This window comes from Sprattus sprattus (genome assembly GCF_963457725.1).
Source record: "Sprattus sprattus genome assembly, chromosome: 4".
Lineage (NCBI taxonomy): Eukaryota > Metazoa > Chordata > Actinopteri > Clupeiformes > Clupeidae > Sprattus > Sprattus sprattus.
Window position 1 is genome coordinate 33,894,304 of NC_137923.1, and position 19,891 is coordinate 33,914,194.

Sequence of the window (19,891 nt, forward strand, 5' to 3'; positions counted from 1 at the left end):
TATTGTGACCAATTGTAATTTTTCTGCAAATAAATGCTCTAAATGACAATATTCGTATTTTAAATTTGGTAGAAATGTTGTCAGTAGTTCATTGAATGAAACTAAAATGTTCATTTTACTTCAACACATACCAATAAATAGTAAAAACCAGAGAAACTGATAATTGTGATAAATGATTAAAAAAAATGGTCTCTTAATTTTCTGGTACTGTAAGAAAAAGATTAGATATCTGGACACTCTTTTATTATAACTTGACAGAAAATAAAACACAATGCACTGCAATAACGGGAGATAAAACGGTGTGGTGTGACTCCCCGGCTTTGCCGTGCTGTTCGGGTTACGCCTCTTTCTCCCACTGCCTATTTGACGCTAGGCTCTGTGCTTCTATTTGGAATTTGCCACTGTTCTCTGTTCCACCTGTAGGAGGAGCTGAGGTACAGGCTGTGGCTAATGAGGGGCAGGGCTCCAGGTGATGGCCATCACTATATAGCTGGTGTCCCGGAACCTCAGAGGAGGACTCTCTTCTGCTCTGGCTGGATGTTGGAAGGCTGGTCAGGACCCCATACACATCGAGGGAGCTGAAGTGGAGAGAGTGTCCAACTTCAAATTCCTCGAACACTAGATGCCTGAGGAAAGCACAAAAGATTTTAAAGGACAACAGCCACCCTGGCTATGGACTATTTTCATTGCTGCCGTCTGGTAGACGCTACCGGAGCATCCGAACACGGGCTACCAGACTCACAAACAGCTTTTTCCCCCTGGCTGTAAGGCTTTTGAATCAGAAACACTGACCCACTGAACAGTCGCCACCTCCACCTACTCCCTGCTCCCCCCACTCATACAATTCACTTCCTAGATATATTTGCACAATTTAAAAAACTTTTTAACTTATTCTTAACATGCCTCAATTCACACTTAAACTGCTGCTAGCCCTTCTACTGTACTCTTAATTGTGAAAGTTAATGTTAAATGTTATATTGTTATAATGTCATAGTGTTACAGAGCTATATGTTGTTCTTTAAATTGTTGTTACTAATGTTACATTTTATATGTTTTATTGTCATAGTGTTATAGAGTTTTATGTTATTTTTTGGTATATGTTAGCGAGGACTTGCTAGTCTTAGAAGTTGAAGTTTCAGGACGTAGTAATCTCCGGGGTATAATCTAGCCTAGGCCCCTTTAACCCCAGGTGAAGTCTGAGCCGGGGGTATACTATGGCCTATTACACCGGGCTGGAACTCCCTGCAAAAATGGATAAAAAGCTTTCACATTATGGCATTGCCAGCTATACTGCCAAAAGACATTGGTTAGTGTCTACTCTTAGTGCTTGATTACTGCCAATTAGCATGGCGCTGAATGCAGTCTGTCATGGTGTGGCGTGTATAATCACCAGAACTCTGCTTCCATCTTCCCACCAAGAACTTCTCACACAACATGAAGCGTCGGTTTCATTTTCTGAATATTTTCAAAAACGGAATGCTAAAATGCTTGGTCTTCAAAGGTAGAATTGTGTCAAATGGAGGATTCTTCAAAAACTGTTGAATAACATAGTCAATGTACTGATTATGATTTAACTGAAGTAATGTCACCATGGTGAATAAAAATATAGTTTTTTTTAGCAAAACATAAATGATTACAATTTTTTGAAACTTAGTGAATGTTTACATATGCTGTGGAAGAATGTATTAAAACTGAAAAATAGAAAGGATATAAATATTGCCAAGAGAAGAGAGAATTTCTCCCTGTTACTGGCAAGAAAGCATATGATTGAAAATAACAATATTGAAAGAAGAAAAACAACAAAAACTGAGCTTGAGTGCAAAGAAGAAAACAGCTGTCCCCACGCATGCATGCCCTATAGCCTTTCAAACACCATAAAAGTCTTACGTGGACAAAAAAGGATTATGCACGTTATCTTGAAAGCTAAAGTGACATTCAGATAACATGTTTGTGGACTCTTTCGTTCTTTTGTTTGTCAAGCACTCCTCTTGAAAACATCAATGCTTTAGTGTTCAGTAGAGATGGCACACTGTCATCACAGGCAGTGCAGCAGTGAAAGAATGTGTTCATAACTAGGTTCCAGTATAGATCATTGATGCAGTGTCCTTCAATAACTGATAAGTATGAGATATGATTTGAGATGAGGAATAGCACTGCGTACATCATGAAAGGTGTTTCTGTAGAGGTCTCTGATGTAGTTCAGTTAGAACAGAGCCACTGGGCCAAGAGCAGGATACATCTTTTGATGTATGGATGATCAGAAACAACTTAAAGTTGATCATTTTCGAGAAAACTAACATTTAGCTAAAACATCCATGGTGTCTACGGTCAAAAAACTGCATCCCTTCTGCTTCCGTTGGCTCTTTCAAACCGGTACTGACCCGGTGTAACAGGCCAAATTAGCTATCCCCCGCCGAGATTAAACCTGGGTATACTTTGGCCCATGCAGGGCTGGTCCTTCCTACAGGCGACAAGGCGGTTGCCAAAAACTGCTCCTAGCAACAAAACAAAATATATACAGCCGCGGAAAAAATTAAGAGACCACTTCAAAATTATCAGTTTCTCTGGTTTTACTATTTATTGGTATGTGTTAAAGTAAAATGTACATTTTAGTTTTATTCTTTAACCTACTGGCAACATTCCTACCAAATTTCAAATAAAACTAGAAAATGCATTTCCTGAAGGAAATACCAGTGCATGAAATGCAAAAGTTAGGAAAGGAAGAAGAAAAGAAAGAAGAGTGAAAGAAGGAAAGAAGAAAGGAAAGAAGAGTGGAAGAAGGAAAGAAGAAAGGATAGAAGAGTGAAGAAAGGAGAGAAGAGAGGATGAAGGAAAGAAGAGTGAAAGAAGGAAATAAGAAAAGAAAGAAGAGTGAAGAAAGGAAAGAAGAGTGGAAGAAGGAAATAATAGTTGAAGAAGGAAAGAAGAAAAGGAAAGAAGAGTGAAAGAAGGAAAGAAGAAAGGAGAGTGAAGAAAGGAAAGATAAGTGAAAGAAGGAAAGAAGAATGGAAGAAGGAAAGATGAGTGGAAGAAGGAAAGAAGAGTGAAAGAGGGAAATAATAGTTGAAGAAGGAAAGATGAAAAGGAAAGAAGAGTGAAAGAAGGAAAGAAGAAAGGAGAGTGAAGAAAGGAAAGAAAAGTGAAAGAAGGAAAGAAGAATGGAAGAAGGAAAGATGAGTGGAAGAAGGAAATAATAGTTGAAGAAGGAAAGAAGAAAAGGAAAGAAGAGTGAAAGAAGGAAAGAAGAAAGGAGAGTGAAGAAAGGAAAGAAAAGTGAAAGAAGGAAAGAAGAAAAGAAAGAAGAGAGGATGAAGGAAAGAAGAGTGAAAGAAGGAAATAAGAAAAGAAAGAAGAGTGAAGAAAGGAAAGAAGAGTGGAAGAAGAAAAGAAAGAAGAGTGAAGAAAGGAAAGAAGAGTGAAAGAAGGAAATAATAGTTGAAGAAGGAAAGAAGAAAAGGAAAGAAGAGTGAAAGAAGGAAAGAAGAAAGGAGAGTGAAGAAAGGAAAGAAAAGTGAAAGAAGGAAAGAAGAATGGAAGAAGGAAAGATGAGTGGAAGAAGGAAAGAAGAGTGAAAGAGAAAAAGAGAGTGAAAATATTGAAAAAAGAGATAAAAATGGAGTGAAGAAGAGAGATTGAGTGTGAGAGAAAGTAGACTGAGAGAGAAAGATGGAGAGATGGAGAGAAAAAAAAATTGAGAATGGATGGTGTCTTAATGTTCCCAGTTACAGTTAAATTGAGAGGGACAGAGAGAGAAGAGGTTCCTTTGATTTGGCGCAGCTGTCAGTAAAGCACAGGTGCAAGCCAGTTTAAAGACCCTATTATGATGTCATAATGGCCCAATGTAAGTCAATGGGAGAAATTTATATTCGTTTTTCTTTAATATCTTAAAAAGTATAAAGTTTAGAAAAGTGAAAAATACATAGCATAAGTGTCGTTTACAAGAACTACGCGACAAAGTTTGAATGAAGTTTCTACGTTAAGCGGTTCGGGCTGAATTAATCGCAGAAAAAGGTAACAAGAATAAGAAGAAGAAGAAGAAGAAGAAGAAGAAGCCTAGGAATAACAATACAGGGCATTTCATGCACTGTAAATATTGTCATTTAGATAATTTATTTGCAGAAAAATGAAAATTGGTCAAAATAGCAAAAAAGAGCAAAAGGGAGCAAGTTTTTCTTCCGGGACAACGTTGTACTTTGCCTGGCTGAGGTTTGTAAAAGACCATAAGGATTGAACCAAAGCGGACTGGAGGTTCTTCTAAGTTCGTCTTCTCTGATGAGTCAAATTTTCAGCTTTGCCCAACACATGGTCGTCTGATGGTTAGACGGAGACCTGGAGAGGCCTACAAGCCACAGAGTCTTGCACCTACTGTGAAATTGGACTCATCAGAGAAGACGAACTTAGAAGAACCTCCAGTCCACTTTGGTTCAATCCTTATGGTCTTTTACAAACCTCAGCCAGGCAAAGTACAACGTTGTCCCGGAAGAAAAACTTGCTCCCTTTTGCTCTGACAATGTTCCCCAACTCTGAGAAGTGTTTTTTTCAGCAGGGCAATGCTCCATGCCACACAGCCAGGCCAGTAAAGGTGTGGATGGAGTACCACCAGATCAGGACCCTGTCATGGCCAGCCCAATTTCGAGACCTGAATCCCATAAAAAACCTCTGAAATGTGATCAAGAGGAAGATGGATGGTCACAAGCCATGAAAAGAAGCCGAGCTGCTTGAATTCTTGCGCCAGGAGTAGCATAAAGTCACCCAACGGCAATGTGAAAGACTGCTGGAGAGCATGCCAAGACACATGAAAGTTGTGATTTTAAATCAAGGTTATTCCACCAAATATTAGTTTCTGAACTCTTCCTAAGTTAAAGCATTAGTATTGTGTAGTTTAAAAATGAATATGAGCTTGTTTTCTTTGCATTATTCGAGATCTGAAGACACTGCATCCTTTTTGCTATTTTGACCAATTGTCATTTTTCTGAAAATAAATGATCTAAATGACAATATTTTTATTTGAAATTTGTTAGGTTAAAGAATAAAACAAAAATGTAAATTTTACTTTAACACATACCAATAAATAGTAAAACCAGAGAAACTGATAATTTTGAAGTGGTCTCTTAATTTTTTCCGCGGCTGTATATATAAATATACAGTACTGTGCAAAAGTTTTAGGCAGGTGTGAAAAAATGCTATGAACTAAGAATGCTTTGAAAAATGTAAACAATAAATGTTTATTTTTTATCCATTTACATGGTAAGACTGAGCACAGCAACAAGACACAACGTAGTTATACTGCATCAGCAGGGTCTCTCCCAGACAAAGATTTCAAAGCAGACAGGGGTTTCAAAATGTGCAGTTCAAGCTCTTTTGAAGAAGACGTTGAGGATCGTAGACGCAGTGGTCAGCCAAGGAAACTTAATGCAGCTGATGAAAAACACATCAAGCTTATTTACCTTCGAAATCGGAAGATTTCAAGCAATGGCATCAGCTCAGAACTGGCAGAAACCAGTGGTACCCAGGTACAGACATTTACTGTCCGGGGAAGTCTGGCCAGAAGTGGTCTTCATGGAAGAGTTGCAGCCAAAAAGCTCTACCCTGACAAGGAAACAAGGCCAAGTGACTGAACTAAGCACGAAAACATAGAAACTGCGGTGCAGAAACATGACAGAAGGTGCTCTGGACTGATGAGTCAAAATTAGAAATATTTGGCTGTAGAAGAAGGCAGTTTGTTCGCCGAAGGGCTGGAGAGAGGTACAATAATGAGAGTCTGCAGGCAACAGTGAAGCATGGTAGAGGTTTCTTTCCAGCTTGGGGCTGCATTTCTGCAAGTGGAGTTGGAGATTTGGTCAGGATGAATGGTGTCCTCAATGCTGAGAAATACAGGCAGATACTAATCCATCATGCAATACCATCAGGGAGGCGTATGATTGGCACCAAATGTATTCTGCAGCAGGAACATAACCCCAAACATACAGCCAATGTCATTAACAACTATCTTCAGCTTAAAGAAGAACAGAAAGTCCTGCAAGTGATGGTATGACCCCCACAGAGCCCTGATCTCTACATCATCGAGTCTGTCTGGGTTTACATGAAGAGACAGAATAATTTTAGGAAGCCTACATCCACAGAAGATCTGTGGTTAGTTCTCCAAGATGTTTGGAACAATTTACCAGCCGAGTTCCTTCAAAAAACTGTGCGCAAGTGTATCTGGAAGAATTGATGCTATTTTGAAGGCAAAGGGTGGTCACACCAAATATTGATTTAATTTAGAATTTTCTTCTGTTCCTTCACTGCATTTTGTTAATTTATGAAGAATTGATGAAAATAAACTGTTAACACTTCCATTTTTGAAAGCATTCTTAGTTTACAGCATTTTTTCACACCTGCCTAAAACTTTTGCACAGTACTGTATATACAGTATATATATATATATATATATGCAACCCTTGTATTTCTCCGACCAATATATACACAAGAAAAAATACATTTAACATAAGGGGAAAATTTGCCAAAAATCAAAAGAGGTAGGGGTGTTGTCAGACATGCTAGCGTATTGATGGGTATTGGTCCAGTGTGGGTCGAAATGACAGTACAATTTTTTATTAATATTTTTTTCGAAACTTGCATGCACCTAGTGCAGTACATACTTAATATCATTGGTTGAATGTTGCCTGGTTCTGTATCCCTCCTCCACTCCCTGAGATGCCCAGACACCTCCTAACAAAAGTTAGCACTCTGGACTCTGGTACTGGAAGAAAAAGAATAGATACCTGGACACTCTTTTACTATAACTTGACAGAAAATAAAACACAACACACTGCAATAATGTGAGAGAGACCGTGTGGCTTCAAAAAAGGTTGGAAGAACACAACAAATTACCTGTAATTTATGCTACGGTAAATTAGCTAGTAACTGTCAATGATCATGTTTTGTGATGATATTATTAGCGTATATTAGCCAACGTTAAGTCAACTTCAAATGTCCACATCCATGCATTTAGACAGAAATAATTCCTATTCCTATTTCTATTTCTATTCCAATTCCTATTCATATTCATATTTCTATTCCTATTTCTATTCCTATTCCTATTGCTATTCCTATTTCTTCTTCTCAATATGTTAATGAGATGGGTCAATCAAAAATAGGTAGGCGGTATTTGACACACCATTGGCTAATCGTTTTCAATGCGTTGTATTCGATTATGTTAGCCTTACCTTGCTGTCATGGAAGACATAAAAAGGGAAATTGCCAGAGACTTGGCCAGGCTGGCCGATCTCGTTGAAAACTAAAATGTATATCCAATCATACCTTAGCAACCGCTACTGAGAAAAGAAGGTCCGACAACTTTGAGGTCTGAGTAGCATGGCGAAAGTGTGCCTACGGGACTTGTAGCTCTGACACAAGGTACCCTGGGAGATTAGAGGGACACGTCGTTTTTGTTAACATTTCCAAAGCCCAAAACATAGGAGGAAAGTTGCCAGCTGTGGATTAAACAGTGTGTGAGACCCCACTCCCAACTCAATACATCGCAAAATACACATATGTCTGCTCCAAATTAAATGAAGCTGCTTGCAGTTAGCTAGCTATCTATCTAGCGAACTGCGCATTCGCTAGTTATAATGACTAACTATCTAGTTGAGAGAACATCCCCTAACATAATCGAATACAACGCATTGAAAACGATTAGCCAATGGTGTGTCAAATACCGCCTACCTATTTTTGATTGACACATCTCATTAACATATTGAGAAGAAGATATAGGAATAGGAAAAGAAATAGGAATAGGAATAGGAAAAGGAAAAGGAATAGAAATAGAAATAGGAAAAGGAATAGGAATAGGAATAGGAATGGGAATAGAAATAGAAAAAGGAATAGAAATAGAAATAGGAAAAGGAAAAGGAAAAGGAATAGGAATAGGAATTATTTCTGTCTAAATGCATGGATGTGGCCATTTATTTATTCATTCATTCATTTGTAAATTTGGCAGGTTTGGTCCTCCATAGGCTCCATGGATTGGTTGACCTATCCCGCAAGCTTCAATCTACAGTCATCAACAGAACATGCACTTCGTCGTGAAAACAAGCATGATCATCTTGATATTGTTATCAGTGTTTAACTTTCAACATTTACTGTATATTGTAGCGAGGATTTGCTAGTCTTAGAAATTGAAGTTACAGGACGTTATGACTTATTTTATTATGTTACAATTGCATTATGTTTTGGGTAGGTGCTTTTATTACAGTGCATGAAATGCCCTGTATTGTTATTCCTAGGCTTCTTCTTCCTCTTCTTCTTCTTCTTATTCTTCTCACCTTTTTCTGCGATTAATTCAGCCCGAACCGCTTAACGTAGAAACTTCATTCAAACTTTGTCGCGTAGGTCTTGTAAAGGACACTTATGCTATGTATTTTTCACTTTTCTAAACTTTATACTTTTTAAGATATTAAATAAAAACGAATCTAAATTTTCCCATTGACTTACATTGGGCCATTATGACATCATAATAGGGTCTTTAAACTGGCTTGCACCTGTGCTTCACTGACACCTGCGCCAAATTCAAGGAACCTCTTCTCTGTCCCTCTCAATTTAACTGTATAGGAACATTAAGACACCTTACATTCTCTACTTTTTTTTCTCTCCATCTCTCCATCTTTCTCTCTATCCCTCTCAGTCTTCTTTCTCTTACACTCAATCTCTCTTCTTCACTCCATTTTTATCTCCTTTTTTCAATATTTTCACTCTTTTTCTCTTTCACTCTTGTTCACTCTTCTTTCCTTCTTCCACTCTTCTTTCCTTCTTTCACTTTTCTTTCCTTTCTTCACTCTACTTTCTTATTTCCTTCTTTCAGTCTTCTTTCCTTTCTTCTTTCCTTCTTCAACTATTATTTCCTTCTTTCACTCTTCTTTCCTTTCTTCACTCTTCTTTCTTTTCTTCTTCCACTCTTCTTTCCTTTCTTCACTCTTCTTTCTTTTCTTCTTTCCTTCTTTCACTCTTCTTTCCTTCATCCTCTCTTCTCTCCTTTCTTCACTCTTCTTTCCTTTCTTCTTTCCTTCTTCCACTCTTCTTTCCTTTCTTCTTTCCTTCTTTCACTCTTCTTTCTTTTCTTCTTCCTTTCCTAACTTTTGCATTTCATGCACTGGTATTTCCTTCAGGAAATGCATTTTCTAGTTACAGTGCATGAAATGCCCTGTATTGTTATTCCTAGGCTTCTTCTTCTTCTTCTTCTTCTTCTTCTTCTTCTTCTTCTTATTCTTCTCACCTTTTTCTGCGATTAATTCAGCCCGAACCGCTTAACGTAGAAACTTCATTCAAACTTTGTCGCGAAGGTCTTGTAAAGCACACTTATGCTATGTATTTTTCACTTTTCTAAACTTTATACTTTTTAAGATATTAAATAAAAACGAATCTAAATTTTCCCATTGACTTACATTGGGCCATTATGACATCATAATAGGGTCTTTAAACTGGCTTGCACCTGTTCTTCACTGACACCTGCGCCAAATCCAAGGAACCTCTTCTCTGTCCCTCTCAATTTAACTGTAACTAGGAACATTAAGACACCTTCCATTCTCTACTTTTTTTTCTCTCCATCTCTCCATCTTTCTCTCTATCCCTCTCAGTCTACTTTCTCTCACACTCAATCTCTCTTCTTCACTCCATTTTTATCTCCTTTTTTCAATATTTTCACTCTCTTTTTCTCTTTCACTCTTGTTCACTCTTCTTTCCTTCTTCCACTCTTTTTTCCTTCTTTCACTTTTCTTTCCTTTCTTCACTCTCCTTTCTTCTTTCACTCTTCTTTCCTTTCTTCTTTCCTTCTTTCTTTTCTTCTTCCACTCTTCTTTCCTTTCTTAACACTTCTTTCTTTTCTTCTTTCCTTCATCCTCTCTTCTCCCCTTTCTTCACTCTTCTTTCCTTTCTTCTTTCCTTCTTCCACTCTTCTTTCCTTTCTTCTTTCCTTCTTTCACTCTTCTTTCTTTTCTTCTTCCTTTCCTAACTTTTGCATTTCATGCACTGGTATTTCCTTCAGGAAATGCATTTTCTAGTTTTTATTTGTAACACTACTGAGAAGTGTTGTAGTAATCTTTGATCTTTGTGGATGTTTTGATGTTGATCAGTGTTTAACTTTGAACATTAATATAGTAGCGAGGACTTGCTAGTGTTAGAAGTTGAAGTGTCAGGACGTAGTAATCTTTGATCTTTTTGGAAGTCTAATATTGTTTTCTGCTTTTCTGGTTGAGGTTATAAAAGTCTATGTTTTAGAGTTTTAAGATTTAGGTCAGTCAGTTTCTCACTTAACTTACCTGACAAAGATGAACCCCCAATAAAATGTTGAAAAATTAAGTAATTCTTGTGTAATTTACTCATCACTATTGATATCATGGAGGTATAATCTGTCCTGAGGGGGTATGAATTGGCCTAGGCCATAATATACCCGGGGTATATTCTAGCCGAGGCCCCTTTAAACCCAGGTATAGGGGTATACTATGACCTGTTACACCGGAACACAGAAGCACATAGTCCTGGATGACTAGTGGGAAAGACACAGGCGTTATGGAAAAATCACTGGAGCACCATCACCTTTTTTGGTCTTGCGGTAAGATTGTCCCATATCACGAGTTATGCTGGTTGCATAATAGTTCCATGGCATGCTCCTAATCAAAGTGACTGTTGAACATGAACCAGGGTGGAAGTGCTTATCACCAGACAGCTGTCTTAGCAATCACATACTCTGAAGCTTGATAAAATACTAATCTGATTTCAGTCGGTCAAGGTTATTAGTAAGGGGAGGTTTCCCCATTCCACCACAGCTCAGACCAAACGTGATGCCTGAACTGTACATGTTGGATTAGGGTTAGTTTTAGGGTCTGGGATATATATTAATATGCATAACATTACATGCAAAAACCTACTTTTTACAGGAACACAGACCCTGCTTATTTACTGAAATGACGTGTCAAATATTACGGTAACCCTAGCAAGAATGCTGAGAAATACTGTCAGATTTATTTTACACATTTCTTAGATACCAACATGACTGACAATTTTTTTTATATTAGTCTAAATGTGGATTCACCTCGATAGTAGATATTTTTGCTGTGTTTTGTTTTTCAAAACAAACTTTTTCAAAACAAACCTATTGTTCTTCCTCATGATTGCTTTAATCACTGAAGAGGTGGCTGTCAGTTCATTTAGCTATTTCCATAGAGGGCTGAACTATTGTTGACTGTGATGTGATGTAGTAACTTAAGAATACTATATTATTATATTTATCATATTTGCATTGTGTACCAATTCAAACTGAGGTTGATGTGACATGCACAGCAGAATGTGCTATGCGCCTTGTAAGATTCATGATCAAGCAGCTGCTGTGACCACCAAAAATTGGCCAGCATAATATCCAAAATGGTAATTTTATCATGGTAACAAAGGAAAGGTCCCCACACTGGATTAGCACAGGCACCTGGGGTCAGGAAGCAAACTGAGGTGTGAGTGACTGCAATAATGGGGGAGGCCATTGACAACCATCTCAGTCAGAGAAACATGGTTATCATACAGAACAGCAAAAAGTTGCCAGACCTTTATGCATTTGAAGCCTAGCTGATTTACATTATAAGCCTTGGAGGTGTCTTCGAACAGTATATATTGCTAGAGTTGGAGATGCTTGTGGTTCAGATCTGCGCCGCTGAATCCGGAGTATGTTCCACGTGCTTTGTTACTGCACTTTACTGGAATGAAGACAGATTGCTGCATCTACCACAAAAGAAACTCCCTTTTTCTTACAAAGACAGATTGCTGCTAGCCTGACGATGTCATACTCATAATTCTAGTCAGAATATGAGTCTGATACTGACCCATTGGGCTGTGATTATGGGGCGTGTTTCAACAAACCAGGGAAAAAAATGCCTCTTCGCTCAATTGGATACCTACAACCAATCAGAGCAACATAGTATGACCATCTGATACATTAAAACTTTTACCGGATCCCGTAGGAAGGACGGCAAAAACATATTTTCGATCGACAAATGCCTTTATCACGTTTCTCTGTTCCTCTTTCAAAATGAATGCGCTGTCAATATCTGAGATATGCCTGCTCACGTACTTATTAGCAGCAAGGCTAGCTAGCTACTATGTGTTTCAATGGATTTTTTGTCTAAGCGTTAGTAATAACCTATCAATAATGGTCTAGAGCGCTTCAGTTAAGACCTACAATCCTCGGCAACATTCGTGTTGCACATACACAACTAACCGAGTCAATGTAGACATAATAAAGCCGTGTAGATATCTTAAATCACATAAAATATGTCCCACTAAGCTCCCGAGACGCCGCCATCTTGGTTCGATTTCGAATCTATCTATCTAATCAACTCAAGCGTTGGTTGGTCATCTGTCTATCATCGTATAAAGCCCGCCCTGACAATTAGATTGGTACGACAGAATCCTGACTTCTGATACTCTCTCCCCAACTGCACAAAGCCAGACCGAACTTCCCTGACCAAAAATGTTGTGGGCTGGGTTCGGGCTGGTATCCAGGCTAGATTGCTGCATCGCCCACAAAAGAAACTTCCTTTTTCTTACAGCCTTAAGACAGGTTGTCCAATCACAGCATCTCATTTGAATGTGTTGAATTTGAGGTAAAGCTTTTTTTGCAGAGCTGGAGAACCTCCACATAAATAGATTTGATTTCCGAACTGGTGGCAAAGCATGACATCCAGCGTGGTTTATCTTTGGTTTCAAGGCCAAGTGGAGGCCCTATTGGTTCAACAAGTGTTAATAATTACAAACGACTGCAGTTGGCCTTCAAGGTCTTCCCTTATCATTAAAGTTAGCTCATCAGTGTTGGCAGCACTGCAGCCACTGTGACGGTGTTCTCATAAAGCTGTACAATAGAGGAGGGTGATTTAGTGTACGTGGACAGTCGTAAAGTTAGATTAACAGTTAGATGGAAATGGAGAGGCAGATAAAGTATGAATTATGTGTTTTGTTAATATTTTGCGAATATGTGGCTAACCCAACATAATAATATGCAATGTTTTAAATGCTCTCTTTATGCAAAGTCAATGTAGTAATGGAGTCCAAGGTTTTCTTTCTCTGATGCCTGTTTTTTTCACACAAAACGCTGCTCGAGCACTGATGCAATGAATCATGTGACCAACAGCAATTCCTAACCATCAGTAATCCTCTTAACCAGCAGTGACCCTTGGCAGAAGCAACACATCAAGGTTACTACAGTATGAATTCAAAGGTGTCTCTACCAGGCACTGGGAGCACGTCAAAATTAGCACTTTGGATGTTATATGCAAATTACTTATGTTGTACAATAGTTATGTTGACTAGTAGTTATATATAGCGATATAGTAATCACTTTAAAAAGCAACCAACTGATTTATTTGGTGTGTAGAAATATGTATTTCACTATTTGGCTTAATTTGTGTGAAAAGTTCTGTGTGGGGCGGGTGGGATGTTGTTGCATACATATAGAACATGAACAATCAATGATTTTCTGCAAACATCAGTCTGCCAACAGATTAGGTTTCATTTCATACTTTTTAGATGGCTTTTAGAAATATAATTGTGGTATGAATCAGAGTTAGAAAGGTGAGGTAAAATGATTATCATGCACATCTCTACTGTCCTTACCGTACACATGTCACCCATATCAAAGACCTTGAAATGGTTTCCCAACGAACAGCACATTCAAAGTACAGGTAGAGGTGTCCATGAACTCTGTTCAAGGCCATGTCGTCCCACACAGATGCACAAACACACACAGACATCTGCACACGTTCTGATTTCCTAGAGGCTTCTAGCAAAATTTCGCAACTACGTCATAAGTTGTGATATGACCACACTATAAAGGCTGGGACAGAGAAGAACACTTCAGTGCATCCTCCAGGATTACATTTTTAGTGTACTTCCCATTTTCACATAGCAACGATGATAAGCATTGCTTTCATATGGGCTGTCGTGGTGGGACTCTGCTGTTGCCTGTGGCTGTTTTTAGGGATCCGTAGGAGGTAAACATAAATTATCTAAAAGTATAATCTATTCATCTAAATGTATCTCATTATCTAAACATCTAATTTAGTAGAAATGTAAATGTATGTGGAGACTCTCCATACGCATCTTATGATTGGTATGGAAATGATAACCAAAGCTTTTAGAACATTACAACTGATTACAGGGTTTACATACTCATCTCATGTAATGGTGTTGATGAGCTCTTTCAGCTGGACAGTTTTTAAATGATAAAATGTATCTACAAGGATGTCAAAATAGGAATTGAATGCCTACTAAAGCAAGAGCAAGATGTTCCAGTTTATGAGTGTCATTTGTTCTATCGCAGTTGAAAGTTTATCTGGGTGTGATAAAACCTGTAACCCCATCAACAATCTATTAGTCTGCCTGGGTACCTGATGGAACGGGGTCCTTTCTCTCTATCTGATTTGATTTATTTTTTCAGGCAACCTGGAGAGCCACCCGTGGAGAACGGCTTGATCCCTTATCTCGGTTGTGCCCTCCAGTTTGGAGCCAACCCTCTAGAGTTCCTGCGCAGTCGGCAGAGGAAGTATGGACACATATTCACATGTAAGATTGCTGGGGACTATGTGCACTTCTTGTGCGATCCCTTCTCCTATCATTCAGTCATCCGGCAGGGCCGACACCTTGACTGGAAGAAGTTCCACTTTGCTGCCTCTGTCAAGGTATGTAACCCTACCGTTTGGAGACACTAAGAAATATAGTACATAAAAGCTGATTTGATTAGGAGTTATATGTGTCAGTTTCCCTGCCAACAAATAAGCTGTTTAATAAAATGTTTAATAGTTTTCAAAATAGTCTCAGTATCTTTTTGGTTGAGTCTGATTCTGATTTGCCTTGTTCCTGGTGATTCTAGGCTTTTGGCCATGACAGCATGGACCCAAGCGATGGCTACACAACAGAAAACCTGCACCAGACCTTCATGAAGACTCTGCAAGGAGAGGCTCTGCCGTCACTCATTGAGACCATGATGGAGAATCTCCAGACCGTAATGCTCCAGTCGGACACCCTCAAGGTCAGCTCCTCCAACTGGGAGGTGGACGGCATCTTTGCCTTCTGCTACAAGGTCATGTTCGAGTCAGGTTACCTCACACTGTTTGGGAAGGAGCTGAGCAATGGGGACAAGATCCAGGCACACCGGGACGCACAGAAAGCCCTTGTGCTCAACGCCTTGGAGAACTTTAAAGAGTTTGACAAGATCTTCCCGGCCCTGGTAGCTGGTCTGCCCATCCATGTGTTCAAGAGTGGACACAGTGCCCGTGAGAACCTGGCCAAGACACTGCTTCATGAAAACCTCAGCAAGAGAGAGAACATGTCCGACTTGATATCTCTTCGCATGCTCCTAAACGACACCCTATCCACTTTCAACGACATCGGCAAGGCCCGCACCCATGTGGCCCTGCTCTGGGCGTCTCAGGCCAACACCCTGCCAGCCACCTTCTGGGCCCTCCTCTACATGATCAGGTACAAGAACATCTCCAGAAATCAGGGAACAGCACAGTAGTCACAAGATTAATGCTATCAACTCATTCAGTGAGAGCTACTGATAATAGCTGGAGCTGGTTGAGTTCTATTGAGTGATACAGGGTTACATAATCATGCAAAGATGAAGTATGGCATTCAGGACACAACTTTCAGCCTAAGATTTGATTGCTTAGAGGAAGTCATTCATATATACCATCAAAGTAGGGAGCAACTTATTCTCTAACTGCTTCTGCAACCCTTTTCATGTCTGAATGTATCACATCTACTCTTCCATGTAAATAAAATTGATAAACGTAGAACATGGTTGGTGATGGCGTTTTGGTAACCTTCCTAAATGTCCTTGTCCACAGGAGTCCAGATGCCATGCGTGCCGCTACCCAGGAGGTGAAAAGGGTTCTAGAAAGTTCCGAGCAGAAAGCAGATCCAATGAACCCACACCTGGTTATGAGCAGAGAGCAACTGGACAACTTGCCAGTCTTAGGTAAAATAATCTTCAGATCAGTGCTGTTATTGTTGTATTAGCTCTTACGATCATGTAGATGTTGACATTATGGTTGTTTGTCTCTGCCAAACAGACAGTATCATCAAGGAAGCCATGCGTCTGTCGAGTGCTTCTCTCAACGTTAGGGTCGCCAAGGAAGACTTCCTGCTCCATCTGGATAACAAAGAGTCCTACCATATACGCAAAGATGATGTCATAGCACTCTATCCACAGATGCTTCACTTTGATCCAGAGATCTACGAGGATCCTCTGGTAGGTGAAATTGATCTCATCAATTGTCCTTATCCTTACTCAAAAGTAATAAGAATCTATCATTATGCTGATAACAGAACTTCTATTAACTTGTTGTTGTTTTTTTTCTTTCTTCCAGACCTACAAATATGACAGGTACTTGGATGAAGATGGTCAGGAGAAAACCAGCTTCTACAGAGATGGACGCAAGCTCCGCTACTATTATATGCCCTTTGGCTCTGGGGTCACTAAGTGTCCAGGACGTTTCTTTGCTGTGCATGAAATCAAGCAGTTCCTCTCACTTCTGCTCTGCTACTTTGATATGGAGCTGCTGGATTCGAATGTTAAAACCCCCCCACTTGATCAATCACGAGCTGGTTTAGGGATACTCCAGCCAACATATGATGTTGACTTTAAGTATCGACTCAAGTCTCAGTTATGAGAGATTGTAAATTATTGTTATTTTAATGTATATTGTGAATATTTTTTTTACCGCTGACTGATGTGTACATAAGTATAGATTTTTGTTAGAAATAACAATTGTGTGTGTAATCTGTATACATGGTGCTATTTGTGACAGCAGGCATGTTTTGGATTATCTTGTGTTGTTATCAGTAACATTTACTGCAGATCTGGTTCCTGCTAGATTCCAGGTTAACATTCCAACAACACTGAATGATACTAAGCTTAAGTAGTGTCTGCCAAGGAATAAATGGGAATTGTGCAATCACTGTCAATTGTGAATTATTTCTTCTTGCAATTCCAGATGTGTTTAGCACTTATATATTCTGAGTTATAAAATTATATATGTAAATAGGTCCCCACCATTTAATTTTGTAGTTTTTCATATATTAATGAACGTTTTTTTAGTTGCGCAGCCTCTGGTCATACTGGTCCCCCGTCACTTCCATTCCATTCTATTCCACACACCATTAAGTCTTTTCTGTTTAATATGGTGATATATTTTATGGCTAGCATGTGTATAATGTAAATTTATATAATTATGACTGTAAAGGGGGGGGGGGGGGGGTATGTACATTGAAACATGATGTCCTCTTTACCCTGCATACTACACTTTGTTCTGTGATGGAACAGCATGATCTCAAAATATTGAGTGCATTCTGCATAGCAACCAATATGCCTCAAGAGACTGTCCAGTAAGGGTCTCAAAAGCACACAACAGGGACAAATTGCATCACAAGCTGGATTCACATTGGTAAACATGTCAAAACAATCAAATGTGCGGACCTCACCATACTCTCTCCCTTATGATGTAACTCGACCACCAACGATGGATGAAAGCAACATGTCCAGTGACCCCTGACTGCACCCACGTGAGCTGTCAAAAACACAAAAGACCAGGGAACTTTTTCCTCCAGGAAAACATTCTGGTTCTGTCAATAATGTTCACCCACAACACACACTTTTAACAAACTAAAGACTCTAGATAATGGCGTATAGTGTAATGGTGTATTTAAACATCCACCTGCCCTTGCGTCAGAAGTCAAAAGTGGTCAAACACCTTCCAAAAGAAAAAAGTACATGAACAGCACATGGAGCTCAAAGTTTGATCACAGAACACACTAACATGCACGAGGAACACTTCTCTCCACCCAATGACCTCATATAATCATTATGTCTGCTACGCCCCGTATCCTCCTCCATAGACCGGCAAGGTTAAGTCCGTTCCTTTTTTTTTTTTTTACTTGTATGGTTAACTCTTCATTAGAACATTGGCAGAGTTGCAATAGTGTTTTGCTATCTCACTCATTTGGATATGACCTTTAGTGACACCAATGATTGCATTCTGACCTGTGCGCTAGAGCTGAGCACTAGAGTGCACGTGATTGAACTAAAGTGACCTGTCTTGTGTGCATGTGAAGGCCTTCACAGACAATTTTAGTATCACATCAAGATAACACTGTATCAACTGGATTTGAACCGAGAAGGCAATTTAAGAACAAAGGAGATCGTTCAAATGTGTTTGATACCTACCAACCTACCCACCAGCAATGTTTGTTGATACTGGCACTGCACACATGTCCTACCTCTGTCTATTTACATTATAATGACGTATCATTACAACATTATAGGACTAGCACAGTTATCGTATAGCTGAGTTCAAAGCAATCTAATGTAGGCAAAAAGGGTATTTAATAATTTGTCTTCACATGACTTCTCCATGAACTTAGGTGGTCAAGCGCTCTTAGCTCTTAGTAAAAAAGTGAACTAAATAAAAGATATGAAACCAAATGTGTTTTGTATTTACACTGTATTCTTTCCACACAAGGTTAAGTGTTATATTCCCATGACAGTCAAGTCATCATTTCTTAGTTTTTCTCACTTACTTTTGCAACTCTTTTACCTTACATTTTACATTATCTTTACATAAAATTACCAACATACCTTACATTTTACATTAAATTACCAACAAACATTTCATTTTCAAAACATCAAGGGCTGTCATCAAAAATAATGCCGTCACCAACCATGCATTATCTGGAAAATCTTGTAATTGCCTCAAAATTCATGGTTCCCATTACAAAGGGAAATAATCTCACCAATGAATATGCTTTGAATGCATCCATGTACCCTGAGAACGCAACACTTCTAGATCTCTTTCATTGATACTGACTGACCACCAGAACAGATTAGTGTTTTCTCCAACTAATTTAATACTATGTAATGAGTAATGTGAACTAGGTTTTGAGTCATTGTATGGTATGAAGAAAAAACCTAATAGGAGACTGGATAGAAACTATATTAATAGCCAAATTAATTCCTGCCGAGACCCCAGCAATGACATCCTATTGGGAAACTGATGATTATAGACTTTCCACCTTCATGTATCAAACCCAATTATATAACTTCATGAAGAAAAGAATGTAAAGAACTGAATAAGGCTTCGTCTGATGCCATCAAACCAATAACTGAAGTTTCCATGGTGAAAGTGAAGATTGTCCCAATGGACCAGATGCAGTAGTTCTTCCCACTCATTGTCAATGATGAGAACCTTACATGGGGTCTTCAAGAAGGTTTCTGTGTTGCAAAGCCCAAAATGGTAGCATGCACTTTTAATGTATATCCTCCATGCTGGCCTGGCACATCCACATATCTTCTTTAGATTGAATACTGCCACACTATCATTGGTGCACTGTCAATGTCACTAGATGGTCTGATTCAAAGTCTGATTTTGTGAATTGTGCCAAAACCACTGAGAAAATGTTTGTACTGGTAGGACCTGAAGGTTGCCACTGCGCCACAAGGTGGCAGTGTAAGGCAAGGAGTGACACAGCATTCTGAAATTATACTCAATGTTTTGTAGTTCTGTAGAAAACATGAGAAAATTTGAAAAAAACATACCATATGATCTGTGTAGCCTATATGATACAGAAATCATCAGGAGTGATAGCAATTGGCATCAGGAAGGAGGTTACCTGGCAAGAGCAGGAGGATGTACCAGTGACGGCTGTCAATCATGTATGTTTCTGTAGTACCTTGATGAAGCAAGGAGATTTTACACTTAATCTTCACACTGCTACAGGATATGTGTTCTATTACAATACTGGGTTTGTGGCACCTGCATTTTAACCTCAAACTATGTGTAATTTGGTTAAAAGGGAAGGGATTTCTTTATCAATA

General features: G+C 39.0%; 1 protein-coding gene across 1 annotated transcript; it reads left to right on the plus strand.

The window, feature by feature from the left end:
- Nucleotides 1-13,929: 13,929 nt before the first annotated feature.
- Nucleotides 13,930-16,691, plus strand: cyp7a1 (cytochrome P450, family 7, subfamily A, polypeptide 1; the record flags this gene model as incomplete). The annotated part of the gene is made up of 6 exons (XM_080836280.1): nucleotides 13,930-14,009; nucleotides 14,456-14,696; nucleotides 14,888-15,495; nucleotides 15,867-15,997; nucleotides 16,092-16,270; nucleotides 16,389-16,691. 6 exons carry the CDS (start codon nucleotides 13,930-13,932, stop codon nucleotides 16,689-16,691), a joined length of 1,542 nt encoding a protein of 513 aa, XP_080692406.1.
- Between the last annotated feature and the right edge of the window lie 3,200 nt (nucleotides 16,692-19,891).